At 39.5% G+C, this 18,110-nt stretch overlaps 1 protein-coding gene across 1 annotated transcript in view; it reads left to right on the top strand.

The window, feature by feature from the left end:
- The window catches only part of LRP2 (LDL receptor related protein 2), a 214,089-nt gene that overhangs the window by 151,568 nt on the left and 44,411 nt on the right, over window positions 1-18,110 (top strand). Inside the window, exons 48-55 of the mRNA XM_025404400.1 lie at window positions 1,093-1,294; window positions 4,969-5,264; window positions 7,228-7,744; window positions 10,916-11,068; window positions 11,592-11,762; window positions 15,205-15,428; window positions 16,639-16,816; window positions 17,828-18,024. Of these exons, the coding sequence (XP_025260185.1) occupies window positions 1,093-1,294; window positions 4,969-5,264; window positions 7,228-7,744; window positions 10,916-11,068; window positions 11,592-11,762; window positions 15,205-15,428; window positions 16,639-16,816; window positions 17,828-18,024 (1,938 nt within the window). The remainder of the gene's footprint in view (window positions 1-1,092; window positions 1,295-4,968; window positions 5,265-7,227; window positions 7,745-10,915; window positions 11,069-11,591; window positions 11,763-15,204; window positions 15,429-16,638; window positions 16,817-17,827; window positions 18,025-18,110) is intronic.

Below are 18,110 nucleotides of genomic sequence, written 5' to 3'. Positions count from 1 at the left end.
GGCCACTCTTAATAGCAACCTTCACAGTATAACAATGGACTGCTTCTAGTTTCCTTCATCACCTTAAAGCCGTATGGAGGGAGGGGTGTTACGCCTCTTGAGTAGAAAATGGAACATCATTTTCATTACCAACAGGGTATGGAAGTCTTAGCTAGTCCAAGAATTAATCAGAATGTCTTTCTATGGTAGGGCAATAGACTCAGTGACTCCCTGCTGCTTGCATCTGATGGCACCCTCCTGTGTTGTCACTGTGGGGGTGGGTCACAACTCCACATTTACTCTATCCACCCTGTCCACTGACATGGGTGGTTGACAGCTGCACATACATGGATTGTGGTGTGTGCATTTCTCCCAGCTGTCTTTACCAACATCTCCTTCTTTCTTTTGTTTCCTATTCACCCGCAATGAGACTGGATAAAACACCTGTTCTTTTGTTTTGTGGACACTAATGACTCGATGTCAGTCTCTCATCTCTTTCCTCATAGCATCATGGTTTCTGACAACTCTGTTAACATATGCCTTTCCTCTCCACCCCAATACTGCTTGGGGTGGTAGCTATAATGTAGTTGAAAAAGCACCAAATTTGGAGGAGAAAGACCTAGGTTTGAAGCCCTAGCTCTTCACGTAGTTCTATGACTTTGAGACATCCAGTTAACCATCTTGGGCTTTAGTTTTCTCGTCTATACAACTGGTGTAAAAATACCTATCTCACATTGTGCTTGTGTGATTATACTTTGTAAACTAAAAAAATTACCAAAATATAAGGCGTTTGGTGTCCAATTAACAAAATGGTAGTGGTTTTCTGAAGCCCTAAGGAAAAAAGTATGACCATTCTAATGTATTTTATGGAAAAATAAATGAGATGTTTTATTATATTGATTTCTTTTAAAAAGCCAGGGTCCAAAGCAATTAAAATGGAACCTTTGGAGGTATTTGTATTATGATCTATTATTATAGTAGCAATGTAATTTGTCTACGTGTTTTCCTCCCATTTCCTTTCATCCTTAGAATGGTAAGTAACATTAAAGAAAAGAGAATTAACTGCTGCACTGAGCTCTCATGCTTTCTGATTCTTGCGTGCTTTGGTTTCAGAGAATCAAAACTGCTCGGATTCCGAGTTCCTCTGTGTAAATGACAGACCTCCGGACAGGAGGTGCATTCCCCAGTCTTGGGTCTGTGATGGCGATGTGGATTGTACTGATGGCTACGATGAGAATCAGAATTGCACCAGGAGAACTTGCTCTGAAAATGAATTCACCTGTGGTTACGGACTGTGTATCCCAGAGATATTCAGGTGAATTGAGGATTCAAAAGTTACCCAGCAAGCCTCAAATGTCCATGGGGGCTGGGCTTACTTACCTATTAGGCACAGTGGCCACAGTGCCCAGGGCCCATGTTGCTTTTGGTGGCCTATGAAAATGTTTGGATTCCTTTTAAAATCAAGAGGAAAAAAAAACCTTTTACATCAAAGAAAGTATTTTAATATATAATATTAACATATCTGGGTTTATACAGTATGACTGCATTAAAATGAAAAGAAGTTAGATACTTAAATAAATTGTTAATATATAATATCATTAACAATTTAAAATTAAATACAATTTTTGATATTTTTATGGAGGAAGGAGCCCAAGAAGGCAAAAATGCCTAGGGCCTGTGAAAGACAGAATCTGGCCTTGCAAAGGGGGCCGGGGAGATTAGTGGAGAGGGCTTGAGGTAAGAATTCTTTCTTGAAGCTGGTGACCCGCTTAATTTTCCACTTGGAGTAGAGGCATTGGTATTACAAGAATGGTTTCACTCTCCTTTCTCTGCTATAAGAAAAATAACAGCATAAGCATGGTGATAAATAGAGCTTGGCTGTTAGGCTCAGGGTCAAGGAGAGGCAGGTGGAGTGAACTGAGACAATGTCTCCAACTAAGGATGCAGACATTGATCAATATCATGCAGGAGGGCTGGGAGGCCAGATTTTCTGATGCTGTTTTTGAGAGAAGTTGGAAATCTGGATTTTCATATGAAATAGTCTGATTTTAAAGCTGGAAGCAAATTTTAAAATTCTTAAAACACTGTGTGGGTCAAACAGATTCGGCTCACAGCCTGCTGGTTTGGGGGACCTCTCCTGCAATGTTCCACTGTTTGACTTCTTACCTCTTTCTCCAAATGGGCCTCTTCAAATAGTTCATATACATTCTTAACGTCCCAACTTCTCGTCATCTCACTTAACAAATATTTGGATTATGGAAGGAAATGGAGAAGAAGAACAATTTGTAAGTTTCAATCCTGATTGACTAGGAGAATAGTAAGAGCATTAGCAAAAGTAGGGGAGTTCCAGAAAGGAGCTTGCTCAAGGTGGAAGGTGAGTTTGACATAGTAGGACTTAGTATGTCTTAGGCATTTGGGCACAACTGGAGCCATGAAGAGGTACTGCTTGTGCCAAGGACTGTTAAGGGACACACAGGCACATTGAGAGCAACAGGAATGGCCAGTTTACAGCATACGAAGGAAGACAATGGGAAAGATATACTAAGTAGGCACAAGATCAGAGCAGCAGAGTCTCAGGGGCCATTGACTGGAGGGGCGGACGGCTCATCAACAGGCGCTAATGTACCACTGGAGTCCAGTGTGGTGTACGATTGTGTGTTTATTGTGGTGGTCCTGAGGAAGAAGGAGGAGGTGAAGAAGCAGGGACTCAGCAGTAATTTAACAAGTGGATAAATGCTATCAAGAAAATATACTCTGTGCGTGATTCATCCTCTGATGAGTGGACATTGCTGAGAGGTGGCAGTTTGTGAACTGACAATCCAAAGACATTGAAGAGATGGAGCTGTCTTCTTTTGTAGTGAAGCTGCAGTAGAATATGCTTTGTTTGTATTTAAGTAATATGGATGTAAAGTGTAGATTTTTATTTTTTGCAGCTAAAGTGGATAATTCTTTGTCTGTATTTTCTCCCTACTGCTCAAGAGTTCTATTGTGTTGCACTTCTATAGTTTTTCTGAATTTGGTAAATAGCTAATAGCATTAGTCTTAGATGTAAATATGTTCTGAATACCTAGGCTTAGACTCTAGGCACAAGAACTGTAGCAGGTGTTGATTTTGATCAGACTCCAAGTTATCTCCTTTATTCCCCCCATTCTGAGCTTTCTGGGTTCTTCCTTTATCGTTACTATGACCTCACAGCACAGTAACATTTCCTCCCTCCCTTTCTTTCTTCCTCCCTTGTTCCTTCCTTCACTTTCTCTCCCTTTCTCTCTCTCTCTCTCTTTCTTTTTTTTCTTGAGATTTCTGAATTTCCTTGGAAAGGGCTACAGTAGAAGAGAAAAAAAAATACTGTTTGTTTGAAAACCTGAGCTATCAGCTTTTAAATAAGTCCAAAATCTGTGTGTCTGGAGTAGCCTCCACTAGGTGTGCTGTTAGTGTGCATCTCCTTGCTTGCTTGGCAGAAAGTGTGCTCTCCATTTTGTACAGTGGGACAGGAGATGATTTTTCCTATTGACTTTTTTTTTTTTCTCTTGACTCATTACTGATGCTGCTGAAAATCATAGATGATAAGACTGAGGGACGACAATTTGGGGGTGAGCGAGAATACTGAATTGCAATAGTGTCTGAAAGCTTGGTGATTTGCTTGGTGACTTGTTTTTCCTCATGCATTGGATCTAAATTAGAGAAAGGAAAGCATTGGTGTTTTCAAACCATTTGGAAATGAGTTAAATAGCTACCGGGAGACCAAATGGAGCCAAGCCAGTCTGCCTTGACCACAGCTTTCTTCACAATTACGTGCACACATTTTGCTGTAAATCATGTTGACAAGGCCCTGGGTTTATGGATGGCAGTGCTGGTTAGCAGGCCTAGTTATAGGTCAGTTGTAAAACTGACCACATTCACCGTTGTTGCCTTCACATCTCGTAATGCTCTATGTGTCACTCCTATGCTTTCTATGCTAAATTGTTCAAAACCATTAGCTTTGTTCATTCCTATCAAAGATTCCTTTATGCTTATGTGAGACCCCCTTTAGACATCATAACTTTTATGGGATCTTGGAGTAATATGGAGAAGAAAGGCCAGTTTGGCTCACAGAACTTCAGGAAACTATATTGTTATAATGATGCCTGCGTATGTTAGGTCTCGAGATAGCTTCTAGTAGTACAGTATGCCTTCTTCCTTTGCCAGTGTGCCATACTAACCTACTAGCTTGCTTTCATTTACATCACCACGAAGACTCACATCTCATGATAGATGGCAAGAGTGTAATGAAAGATGGAAGGAACAGGACTAACAATGTAAACGTTATTCCAGTGGGAAGATATGTGTTCTTAGAGGACACACCCAATAATATTATTTATAATATGTGGCACTCACCCTATGAGTATCCACTTGGGTATGGGCACTTTTATCATGTGATTACCCAGTACATTGCCAGTACCCACTGGCTATCTCATTATCTGTTGAACATAGATAGTGCCAGTGTTCATAAGCTGTCTCATAGATCTGATGTATGCCAAAATTACAAAAGTTGTATTTAATTAGTTTATCAACTAAGGGAAAAATGAATACAATTATTTTTAATGGCTATAGACCTCCTAATGGTCTATAGCTATTAAATGGTAGCATTTAATGGTAGCATTTCTAATGGTAGCAGCCAGCCCCTGAGGAAGTTGTATGGAATGCCAAATATTGGATTCTTCTGGAATTGGTGATTAGTGGGGTAGATGAAGATGTTGGGGGAAAGGGGACCAAGGACACTGGTGATCTTTTTTTAATTATTATATTACTTTAAGTTCTAGGGTACATGTGCACAACGTGCAGGTTTGTTACATATGTGTACATGTCCCATGTTGGTGGGACACTGGTGATGTTTTTAAAATGGTTGATCTGGCATTTAGGTAGATGGAGAAGGAAACAAAGCTCCAAGTGGGTAACAGTTGAGGTTTATTGTCAACCTCTCTAAAAGTGGTACTGGATCTCATGATACAGGTGTGACCGGCACAATGACTGTGGTGACTATAGTGATGAGAGGGGCTGCTTATACCAGACCTGCCAGCAGAATCAGTTTACCTGTCAGAACGGGCGCTGCATTAGTAAAACCTTCGTCTGTGATGAGGATAATGACTGTGGAGATGGATCTGATGAGCTGATGCACCTGTGCCACACCCCAGAACCCACGTGTCCGCCTCATGAGTTCAAGTGTGACAATGGGCGCTGTATTGAGATGATGAAACTCTGCAACCACCTGGATGACTGTTTGGACAACAGCGATGAGAAAGGCTGTGGTGAGTACAACAGAGGATTTGGGGAAAGGATACAGGGGAGACTGAATATGGATTCTTAACCCTTTATGACTTAGACTTTCCAACCTGTCCTCTAACTACAAAGTTACCATAAAATCACTATTCCTGGTATAGCAAAAGGTACCAAGGTTTTTTGGTATATAAGATGGGGACACACAGTTTTTTGGACCAATTCTTTACTTAGATAATCATTAGAGAGAACAGAAGATGGACAAATATTCAGGCCATCATTTAACATTGCCAAATAAGGTACTCGAGAATGAAGAGAACCATGTTGATTCTCTTGAATCCCTGTAATGACTTTTTGCCTGAAGCATCCCTCTGCTAGGACTCCTTGGCCTGTTCTTCATTTTTGTCCTCAGGTAATTGAATGGGAGAGTTTAATATCCCTCTCACCCCAACCACCGCAAGTAAAGCAGTTGAGAATCCATAACATGGGTATTTTTTGCTTAGCACCATCTTGAACTCCATAATATTGGCAATTCATCCTGTTTGTGGTGTTTAATCCTGGTAATCATTGTTTCATGTATGTTGGTATTGTCTCTGTAATAACAATTTAAATACTTTGAGAGAGAGACTATGTCATTTCATTTATTTTGTTTTCTTTATTTCACTGGTTAATCGTCAGTACTCGTTGAAAGTATTTGCCTAATTGACCCGGAAGGATATAATGTAGTTTTTGTCCTTATATGAAAGATAAGATTCATATGAAATAACATTAAAATTAAATGCTAGACAGAAACTGCTGTGGAAATGTAGAGAAGAGAATATCTAGGCATAATATTTAAAAAATCTGTGCAGCAAACCACAATGGCGTGTGTTTACCTGTTATAACAAACTTGCACATCCTGCACAGGTACCCCTGAACTTAAAATAAAAGTTGAAGAAAAAAAATGAAAAAAATTTAAAAATCATCTAAAACTGGCTTTTGTTCCATTATAAGAAAAACTTCTACAAATTTCTACCAAAGTTTCAAAAACCATTTAATAATTAAGAAAAACATGTGCTATATTATACATTTATACAAAAATCATATGGAAGTTTTAAATGTTTAGTCCTAATTCATATATATTTCCATTGCATTTTAATTAATTTTGCCTTACCTAAACTGTAAGAATTAAATTCCCAATAGTACATAATTGAAATTAAAATTTTTAGTTTGAAGAGGAAGTGATCTCATTAGGTCTCTTCCAAACCTATGAAACACTCACTCTTACAACTAGAAGGAGTCCTAGTGATCTTCTGTACCCTCTTCTCTTTGCAGATGATAAGACTGTAGCCCATAGACAGGAAATGAATTGTTTGGGGGGTGCACGGTAAACTAGTGGCAGAGCTTGGTCTGATATTTGGATCATGGATTTTGCAGTGCATGAAGTTTTAATCTATTGCTCCTTGATGAATAGAGAACTAATAAGAACATGCACTCCTCCCTCTGTAGATCATTTTTGGGTGAGGTTGCCCACGTGTTACAGGACTAGCCAGAGGGACATGTAGTGTTGTGTCGCACCTAGTGTTGAGCTGATGCCATCTTGTGAGAGGCAAATGTGTGTATCTCTTTGTGGTTCCGTGTTCAGTGATGTCACACTGGAAGCCTGAGCTTGACCATGGTGTGAGCAGTCACACTGGAAGATGCTACAAATCAGAGCATTTAGAAAATTTTCCCTGAGCCCTGTTTGACCAGCACACTGGCCAGCCTCTTTTCTTCTCCTCTTCTTTCTCATTTCTCCTATATTAGTTGTTTAAACTGCTGATGAAGGAGTAAGTTGGTGAGGAAGTTGAAAAATAGTGACTTTTCAATAATCCACAGTATTTGGAAGTCTCTGTTGTCTGTCTTAGCATGGTTCATTAAGAATTGGCACTATTTAGTAGAATGTTGACTTTGAACCATTATAGTGAGTTGGTTGTTGATATTTTAGGATCTCTAAGAATTGCCTTTTACCTACAGGCGTTAATGAATGCCATGACCCTTCAATCAGTGGCTGCGATCACAACTGCACAGACACCTTAACCAGTTTCTATTGTTCCTGTCGTCCTGGTTACAAGCTTATGTCTGACAAGCGGACTTGTGTTGATATTGATGAATGCACAGAGACGCCTTTTGTCTGTAGCCAGAAGTGTGAGAATGTAATAGGCTCCTACATCTGTAAGTGTGCCCCAGGCTACCTCCGAGAACCAGATGGAAAGACCTGCCGGCAAAACAGTAACATCGAACCCTATCTCATTTTTAGCAACCGTTACTATTTGAGAAATCTAACTATAGATGGCTATTTTTACTCCCTCATCTTGGAAGGACTGGGCAATGTTGTGGCATTAGATTTTGACCGAGTAGAAAAGAGATTGTACTGGATTGATACACAGAGGCAAGTCATTGAGAGAATGTTTCTGAATAAGACAAACAAGGAGACAATCATAAACCACAGACTACCAGCTGCAGAAAGTCTGGCTGTAGAGTGGGTTTCCAGGTAAGAAAACACTGATGAGCTTTTTAAAAGTTAAAAATTAAAAAAAAAAATTCTAACCATGTTTTCATGTTGATAGGAAATTAATTTTTCAACTTGGGTTAATATGCAGATACATTCAATGTTTCTGCAGGTTTATTTTCTGCTTTGTATCTGATACTCAAATGAGAGATACAGAAGAGAATATCTAATTATTTTAAAATTTATAGTATCATTTTTATGGAAAGAGGAATTGCAAAGGAAGAGAATTCACTGTTGCTGGCCATTCACTTAACTGGAGATGATATGAAGGGACAATTCATGCATTCACCGGTGCATTCACAGTCGTCACTTCCTGAGTCCCTCCCACATGCCCAGTGTGATGACAAGCAGCAGGGGTTTTGAGGGGAACAAGGCAGACATGGCCCTTGCTCTCCTGAAGTGCATAGGCTTGCTTACGATGCTAGTCATTGGCCGGGAGCAGTGACTCACGCCTGTAATCCCAGAACTTTGGGAGGCTGAGGTGAGAGGATCGCTTGAGCCCAGGAATTCAAGACCAGCCTGGGCAATATGGCGAAACCTGTCTCTATGAAAAATGAAAAAATTAGCGAGGCATGGTGGTGTATGTCTGTAATCCCAGCTACTCATGAGGCTGAGGTAGGAGGATCCCTTAAGCCCAGGAGATGGAGGTTGCAGAGACCAAGAACATGCCATGGCACTCCAGCCTGAGTGACAGAGTGAGACCCTGTCTCAAAAAAAACCAAAACAAAATAAAACAAAAAAAACCAACCAATGCTAGTCATTCCCTGCATGGGCTGGTCATGAGAACTGGAGAATGGCTGACAAGAGACTCTTGTTTTGAGATTGCCCTTCTGGAAACTGACAGGCTTTAAGGCAGGCCGGTGGTATTTTAACTAAACTACCAGATCAACCACACTTCTTAACATTTCTATTGAATATCAAATCTGTCAGATTCTTAGCAGCATAAACTAATTGGCCTTGTGGTCAATAGACATCAATCTGCAGGCACTTATGCTGTAAAGATTCTTGTTGCAGTCAACCTAGACCTCCAGAGGACTCTTCCCCGCATCCTCCTATTTGACCCCCTTAAGGGTAAAGATCCTAAAGTGGGTGGGGAGAGTTGGCTTCCCAGCTCTCCCTGACCAGTAGCTGGCCTGACATAGGTGCTGAGTGCTTGCTGAATAATGAATGAAATATTGACTAAGCATTCCTATTGTATGTATCAGTTCCTGTTTCACATATCCTACATGTCAAAAAGTATAGTGATTAATGATTTCCAGGAACAGAACTGAACATGGTACTGTTCTTGTCACCATCCTTTGTTCCAGTGCAGATAAAACAATATCTGGACTATAAGAGATTGTCATTCAGCCCTCTCTTTCAGAAACTGCTAGAATGATATTTCTCTTGGATTTCAGCTACTTTCCTCTCTATTGAGGTGTGTTCTTGATCAGAAGAGAATTAAATGCATATGAGGAAGATGGGCAAGAAAGTCTGGGTGAGGGTAGGGTAAACTTTTCTTAAAAGTCCAGGAGGGTGCACAACCAGGATCAATGTTCCTGAAAACACAAAGGCAGAATGGAGCTCAGTTATGTTTACTTTGGTAGGGGGCAGTTCTGAGATACTAGCTACACTGAAATTAGCAACAATTTTTCTTCTCCAATATTAGTAAAGATTTCTGCTGTCAACACTAGGGTGTTTGGTTTCCAAAGCACTTACGTTTGATGTAACTTTTTAAACCACCATTATGTACATTGGAAGATACTGTTGGCTCTCAGTTATCTTAATTTTTCCAGTAGTGGATATGGAATATGTTCTCCATGTTTTCTTGAGAAGAATCTGTTCACAGGGTGTCTTTTGACTGTGGAATAAAGAGAAATTAATGGGAAAACAGTAAGCTCAACAGAGTAGAGTGCCCTATGGGGTAGCCAGTCTACCAGGACTTGAATGGTAATAGCAAAAGGAATAATAATACAACAAGAATAATAATAGCAACTCCTTCTAAGCCTGTTGTGATCTGAAATAATGTAATGTTTTAAAAAGTCCCTGGTCTAAGGCCTGGCATTTAGCAAGTGTTCAATAATTAGCTACTATTATTGTCACTGTTCTTAGTGTCTAGTGATGGAATCCAAGGTTGTAGCCATCTCATTCATCAGGATTTAGTCATTTACCCAAGTGAATTAACTGGCAAGACTTGTACATATATGGATACTCATTCCTTCTTGCTCAAGCCTGAAGCAATGCTACTATCCCAACTATTCAGATATCGAGCATGAATGGATAAGGGCGTACTTATTGCAAAGAGGCATTCAGGTCTTTTGGAAGGGAAATCATTCTCCTTCTGGTTGGAATTGGTTATCGAATCCTAAATGACCTTCTCATTATAGGGACATTTAACCCTTTGGAAGGTTATGGATACTATAAGACTCTGATGAAAACTGTGGGCCCCTTTAGAAAGTACACAGATCCCCAAAGCTGGCTTCACTGATTCTGGGTAAAGACCTTGGGTTAAGAACACTTACTTATAAGAAAAATAAATTTTATTGAATAAAAATGTATTTATAACAGAAATATCCTTGCGGTAGCAGTTTCTAATAGATCCTAATATGTTTCTAAAGCTTCTTAGGTTTGATTAAGTAAAACGTGTCACAGGTTAAGAAACTCATTTTGACAGCCTGTCTGACAGAGGCAGGGATGTCTCTTTATCCTAAGGGTGTCATAATCTTTATCTTAAGGATGTCATAATTCAGAGTTTCTCTTTGCAGTTTCAGTGACACACTTAGACAAGTCTGTTTCCTTGACTCCACCATTTAAACTGTAATTCATGATACTCACCTCTGCTTCCCTGTTCTGCTAAGCCTTTGCATTGCCTGGAGAGGGTGCCTTATGCTGCATGAGGAAAGTAAAACCAGCCCCGTCGAATGAGGTGTGTCCCCAGTATGTCCACATGACACCACCTTAAAGTGGGAATTATTGCACACAGTCTTGCACCCTTTGTTGCCTCACTGCAGGAAGACCAACTTCCTATTTTCCCCTGCCCTCATTTGCCTGAAGAAAGGTGACTTCTAACAACTGTCTGTGATTCTCAGGTAGCTTGGATAGGAAACTGGGTGGCTAAATATGTCCCATTTCACAAAGTGACTGTATTGGTTAACTCCTGGCTCTTCATTTTAGAAAGCTCTACTGGTTGGATGCCCGCCTGGATGGCCTCTTTGTCTCTGACCTCAATGGTGGACACCGCCGCATGCTGGCCCAGCACTGTGTGGATGCCAACAACACCTTCTGCTTTGATAATCCCAGAGGACTTGCCCTTCACCCTCAATATGGGTATTGTCTCCCTGCAATCCTGGGCTTTTCTTTCACCTCCTTATTCCGCCTCTGTTACCAAAAAGGCTGTTCATATGGCTATCTCAAGGCCAATGTCTTGCTGGGGTTTGTCTTCTGCTTTTCCTACTTGGTAAATCATTTAGTGTAATGAGTAGAAGCATGGCTTCTTCAGATCATCATCATCAGCTGTTCTGTTTTCTTTGCCCTGACACACTTTTGCACTTTTCGAGTCATGTATTTTGGCTGTGTGCAAAGAAAATTGTGGTTTTAGAAAACCAATTTCTTTACTGGACTCTCTATGTCAAAGCCACTGAAATCCAGTTAATTGTGTTTATTTGTGAACGTTTTCTGTACATTGTCCCCTTCCTTTATCTTTTTTAGATTATTTGCTGTTAGCTCTCTTTCCTTTCTGAGGGGCTCTACAGAATGCAGACTCCATTTCTCTAAATGGAGAAAAGGTGTGTATTTTGGCTACTGACTTCTTTTGGCATCAGGGACTGACCTTTTGTGTTTGCTCTGACAGGTACATCTACTGGGCAGACTGGGGTCACCGTGCATACATTGGGAGAGTAGGCATGGATGGAACCAACAAGTCTGTGATTATCTCCACCAAGTTAGAATGGCCTAATGGCATCACCATTGATTACACCAATGATCTACTCTACTGGGCAGATGCCCACTTGGGTTACATAGAGTACGTACATAGAAAAGCATAAAACAATTGTGTGACTGTTTATTTCAAACATCAGAGCTTGTAATTCCAGTCTATCAGTCCCCTCTATTGTCTAACTGACCTGTTTGTTGGAAGTCATTGGGAGGAAGTCACCCTTCTAACTAAAACTCCTGAGCTCTATGGGGTGGTGCAGTAAAAAGAGGGTGAACTTTTAAATCATATGGATCAGGGTTTATGACCTGGTGTTTTCACTTCTTATTTTTTTTTTTTTTTTTCATCTAGAAAACGGAGCTAATAATCTCTCCCCATGGTAGTCAGCTCAGTGTGCAACTCATCTTAATTTTTTTATCTCTTTACTTTGCTCTCCCCTATGAAATATATGATTAATTTTAGTATTTGAGGAAAGGAAAAGAATAAAAGGATTTGGAAAACTTTCCCTAAAATACTTTGGCACATTTATGGTTAAGTGCAATGCAGTATTTTAGGTAGCAGTAGAGTCTGTTAACATTAATCCAATATGATAAGGCATTTACATCTTTCTGGTAATAGGATAATTTTTTTAAGTGTGTTAAATATACTGTTCAATAAAAATACTCATTGTAAAAAAGATGATACGCATTATTAATCAACAGTTAATCAAGAATACCCATATTGAGGGTTTAGTTTGAATTTTGCTAGTTATGGCCTAGTTGGACCATAGTAATGTCTTCTGCATAAGCATTTATGGATAGCGATCCAGGAACAGCCTGTTGCATTCAAAAGCATGGAAATGCCGTTCATTCAGTAGAGCTATTTCAAAGTTTTTTATTTTATTTTATTTTTAGAAATTCCTTTCTTCTGTTATGTTTATTTTGCTGCCAAAGTCAGTGTAGAAAAGTTTGGAGTTCTCTAACACCATATTCCCTTGGGACATGCCACTGGAAAAGAAGGAATACCTGGCACACATGCTAGTGCTCTTTCTTCCTGTGCTCATGGCAGGCATAATTAATCAATTCCAGAACTTTCCCTTGAACTGGTTCATTTGCTACACTAAGGTAGCCCTTAGCATTCTCATTGCAGAATTTACTGTAGCAGATACTAACTCACTCTTAGGGTAGAGATTAACTTTAATTAGAAGCAGTGAAATATTATTTCTAGTTTACTTATACCATTTTTATGTGATATACTGATGGTGATACTCTTAGCCCTTCCCACAGTGTGTGTATCCTCTCTTAAAAGGCACATCAGAGAGCTGAGTTAGCTTTCCATGCAGTCCTATATTGAATTAGTAGAAGCATCAAGATGTTCATAGGAGCTTCAACAATTTTCTAACTGACTTTTATTGTTCTTTGGATCCTATAGATTTGTCTTGGTTTTGAAAGCTTAGTAGGTTTCACTCAGTGTACCTTTAGACAGTGTTTCCAGGAGCATTAGAGACGAAAAAAGGAATTTTCTAGTTGTACAGTATTCTGTTTACTTTTTGATACAATCCAATATAGATTATTTGTGTAGATGGATTATAAAATTTAGGCAGTAGATTTCAGTCTAAAAGTCAAATCATAATATGAGGCACTGTGATCTGGGAATAAAGGAAACTTTAATATTCATGAGCCATGTTAAATTGGTTACCTCTTGGAGAGGTAGCAATGCCTGTGTTCAGAAATATATTTCATAGACACATAAAGCAATAGATTTTTATAGAGCATCCAATTGATTCCTTGTACATCTTGGGATGCACCAACACATCATTGGAGCTGTGCCTGTAGTTCTACTCTTACTTTTTTTTTTTTTTGCGATGGAGATTTGCTCTTGTTGCCCAGGCTGGAGTGCAATGGCATGATCTCAGCTTGCTGTAACCTCCGCCTCCTGTGTTCAAGCGATTCTCCTGCCTCAGCCTCCCAAGGAGCTGGTATTACAGGCATGCACCATCACACCTGGCTAATTTTGTATTTTTAGTAGACACAGGGTTTCTCCATGTTGGTCAGGCTGATCTCGAACTCCCGACCTCAGGTGATCTGCCTGCCTCAGCCTCCCAAAGTACTGGGATGACAGGCGTCAGCCACCACGCATGGCCGTGTAGTTCTACTCTTGACAAAAAATGCTCATAGAGGTATCTGAGGTCTCTCTATAGAGATTACAAAGGAACCGAAAGGGAACGTCTCAGGACTACTTTCTGGTCTATGATTTTTTTAAAAAAACAGATGGTGGCTAGGTGCAGTGGCTCACACTTATAGTCCCCGCATTTTGGGAGGCTGAGCAGGGCAGATTGCATGAACTCAGGAGTTCAACAACAGCCTGGGCAACATGACAAAACCCTGTCTCTACAAAAATTACAAAAATTAGCTGGATGTGGTGACACCTGCCTGTAGTCCCAGCTACCCAGGAGGCTGAGGTAGGAGGATCACTTGAACCCAGGAGGAGGAGGAGGTCGCAGGGAGCCAACATTGTGCCACTGCACTGCAGCTTGGGCGACAGAGTGAGACTGTCTCTAAATAAATAAATAAATAAATAAATAAATAAATAAATCAGATTGTGACTGATTTCTGGTCATTTACCTGCATCCGTATCAACAGAGGTCAAGCACATCTTCAAGTTTTCCTATGGCTTCTATAAGTTACCATAAATTATATTTTAGGAAATATTTTTAACATTGCATGGCTAACATTATTAGGTTTCTTAGTTGATAGCTTGTTCTATCTCCTGTTTGAATTTTAGGATGTGTTCCAAATTTTTAAAATATTAAATTGTCACTATTTTAGAAATGATTTGTGATATAGACCCATAGTAATGAAAGCCCTTAGAACTGAGAGGACTTGGGAATTTGGCTGTGGATCTTCTGTAATATATTGAAATCAGAGAACCTTCTCTGGAGGTTTGTTCATCTGGAAAAGTATTCGCTAATGGTGCCATGGCACGATTAATAATAAATGTCCTGCTGGTGTTTGCAAAGTTAACCCTGCAGGCCTCTAAGTTGTGTTCCCCTCAGGTTATACTGAGAACCCAACTATCTCCTAGAATAGCGTCCCCTCCGGAATGTTAATAAGAAGGTAGAATTCCAGTACAATATTGCTGTCTTCTGATTTCTTCCAACGGTGTTGGAAGAAACAAGAATGGTGTTCACCCCAGGATATCAAAAGGGTGCTTAATGAGGAACATCAACATAAGAGGCTGTAAACCTACAATAGCTATACCAGCTTCATCTGCAGAAAAGCAGCTGTGGTTAGGAATTAGTGAGTATTTAAACTCCTGACACTATTCCTATTTTGTTAAGCATTGCCTTTTCACTTCTACATCTTTTGTTCAATTCAAATACATCCTTTAATTTTAGTTTTTGTTTTAATTAAAGACTAGGAGTTTTGAGGATCTGAACTTATGTTATCTCTAGGAGGTAGAATTTTGTTGATTTGTGAATTCGTTTATCCTGCAAGACGTTAGAGGAGAGGGATTACCTTCATCACATAACTGTTTCTGCTTACTGCTGCAGGTACTCTGATTTGGAGGGCCACCGTCGACACACAGTGTATGATGGGACACTGCCTCACCCCTTTGCTATTACCATTTTTGAAGACACTATTTATTGGACAGATTGGAATACAAGGACAGTGGAAAAGGGAAACAAATACGATGGATCAAATAGACAGACACTGGTGAACACAACACACAGACCATTTGACATCCATGTTTACCATCCATATAGGCAGCCCATTGGTGAGTAGGTGACTGAGGGGTTTGGCATAGTTGCCTTGGGTTATGTGCATGTCATGATTGTCTTTAAGCATGAACTTTATGATTTACAAAGAGTTTGTGGTTACTTGTTAGTGTGTTCTTCAAAGCATATGCTGAAAGTTGACAGTAGGCAAGTATCTTGAGAGTTTATCCCTCTTCCCTGGAAAGACTACCTAGAACTCTTCTTTTTCTTAAAACTCGCTAAATTCCTCAAGATCATCTTTTTTTTCCTTTGTTTTTGATAAGATTTAACAGTTATTATGTTGCCATATTTACTTTTTCTATTTCTATGGGAGGACTGAAGTATTTTAAAGGAATTAAAAATATGGCATTTCAGCCCTAAATACTAAATACTAAATAAATGCATATGATATTGTGTATAAAATAGATATTATGCTTATCTTCTAGAAGATAATGTCAAGAGCAGTGCGTTTTAGTGTTTTTTAAGTAAGAGAACTTGTTTTTATCAGATTGTAAACTTATATCCCTTTTTACGCAATTAAAGCAACTTTATGATTTAGAGATAATCTAGTAAAGGTCTGGAGTATATTTTGGGGATAGACTGGTTTTTGTGGGTCTGCTTTGTTGTGATGTCTTGCTAAAACATATGATAAACTTGGAATTAAGGAAAAATGAGAATTAGCAAAATAAAGAAATTTAGTTATTTCTTTCTGGAGTTAATATTCTTCATATAATTTTTATTAGAAGTTCAAGTAAATATTCATCTCAAAGTGGTGACCTGGAAAATTAGTAAAGATGATGCTCAGTTTATTCATCCACGTTATTTTTGGCCAAACTTCTGTTACCTATATACTTAGAATGCGCAAATGAATAAAGGATCTGTTGGAAGTTAAAACTTTAACCTAGGTCTAGGCATATGAATATAAGCTAATTTTACTGCCTGCTGTCCCAAGACTTGGAGAAACACATCTTTTCTAGTCAGAAACACCAGTGGGTATAGCGCACTTCTGGTAGCATATAAATGAGCTTTCTTAAAGCACATGATTGTTGTTTGTATAACTCTATCATCCGTTTTATTTAAGAACTTTTGGGAAAATCATAAATCTAGGATAGTTGGGTTTTTTTATTCTCTAAGAGGTGATAAGTTTAATGCCAAGATGTGTAATCAGCTAATCCGTGCTTGATATTCTCTTTAAGCAAATGAACATATATTTTCTTCCTTTTCCACTAGTGAGCAATCCCTGTGGTACCAACAATGGTGGCTGTTCTCATCTCTGCCTCATCAAACCAGGAGGAAAAGGGTTCACTTGCGAGTGTCCAGATGACTTCCGCACCCTTCAGCTGAGTGGCAGCACCTACTGCATGCCCATGTGCTCCAGCACCCAGTTCTTGTGCGCTAACAATGAAAAGTAAGGCTCTCTTTCCCCTCTCCTCAGTGCCTCTCTAGTCCTTGTACAGACATTGACCTTCAAGGCTCCAAGGGATGGGAGTTTTCTAATGAGACAAGATTTTGGTTAATTAACTTGGTTTATGTGGAACACAGCAAGACTCTCAGCCTCCCACTTCAGATAATATTTTCCATGGATAGAAGGAGCTTGCTAACCAAACTGTTATGCATATATATACAAACTTTCATAGAAAGGAAGCAAACCGTATATTTCTCATTTTTAATTGTCCTGAGTGTTGGAGCCAGAGTGTATATAAGTACATACTGAAAAATATTCCCCAGAAGTAATAGAATTTCACTGTCTTTTCCATGCCTATGTCGGCCTAGCTCCTTAGCTGCCTATGCTAGGGGATCTAGGGTTACACATTCAAATCCATTTTTGATCATTTGTGTTTGCTATGAAACATGGCCACAGATTATTTCCTTAACAATGTCCACAGGCCATTGATGACTAGGGGACCTGAGTTAGAGAGTGGCATGGAGAGAGGCATTAATGCAGATCATAGCATCTAAGATGCAGCGGTAGACGATTGTAGTGATTAAATAAGATATCTGAGATTAAGAATCTAGCGTACATTTATTGTGAGAAAGACCCTCAGCAGTTGCTTTTGCCCTCCAACTTCCCAAACAATACTTTTATATCACCCTGGCAAACAATCTGAACCAATCACTGCTCCTAGAACACAGCTCAAAACATACACTCTGTGTTTATTTTTTTTGTGGACGGAGTTTATTCATCATATTTAAAGCACATTTTCAGTTTGTATTTGGATCTTAAGAAACCTATTCTATCTTGCCAAGTTATATTTTCTCTGAAAATACACCATTGTAACTGAGATTTAATTGATCCTCTTCTGGGGCCACAAGAGAATTCATGCATGTCATTTCTTGGAATTCAGTGTTGATTCCTTCTCTCCAGATAACTGTTGCCCCTGGTGGTTTGCTAAAAAAGTGCTGTATGTTCTCTGTGCAGGTGCATTCCTATCTGGTGGAAATGTGATGGACAGAAAGACTGCTCAGATGGCTCTGATGAACTGGCCCTTTGCCCGCAGCGCTTCTGCCGACTAGGACAATTCCAGTGCAATGACGGCAACTGCACCAGCCCACAGACTTTATGCAATGCTCACCAAAATTGCCCTGATGGGTCTGATGAAGACCGTCTTCTTTGTGGTGTGTTGAATTGCTTTATGCCTCTTTTCCCCACTTCCATGTTAATTGTATAATTGTATACAATCATGATTCTGTGGGTATTTCCT

This window comes from Theropithecus gelada, chromosome 12, assembly GCF_003255815.1.
Source record: "Theropithecus gelada isolate Dixy chromosome 12, Tgel_1.0, whole genome shotgun sequence".
NCBI classification, from domain to species: Eukaryota; Metazoa; Chordata; class Mammalia; order Primates; family Cercopithecidae; genus Theropithecus; species Theropithecus gelada.
The sequence above is the reverse complement of the archived record's forward strand: the minus strand, read 5'-3'. Positions and strand labels throughout refer to the sequence as shown.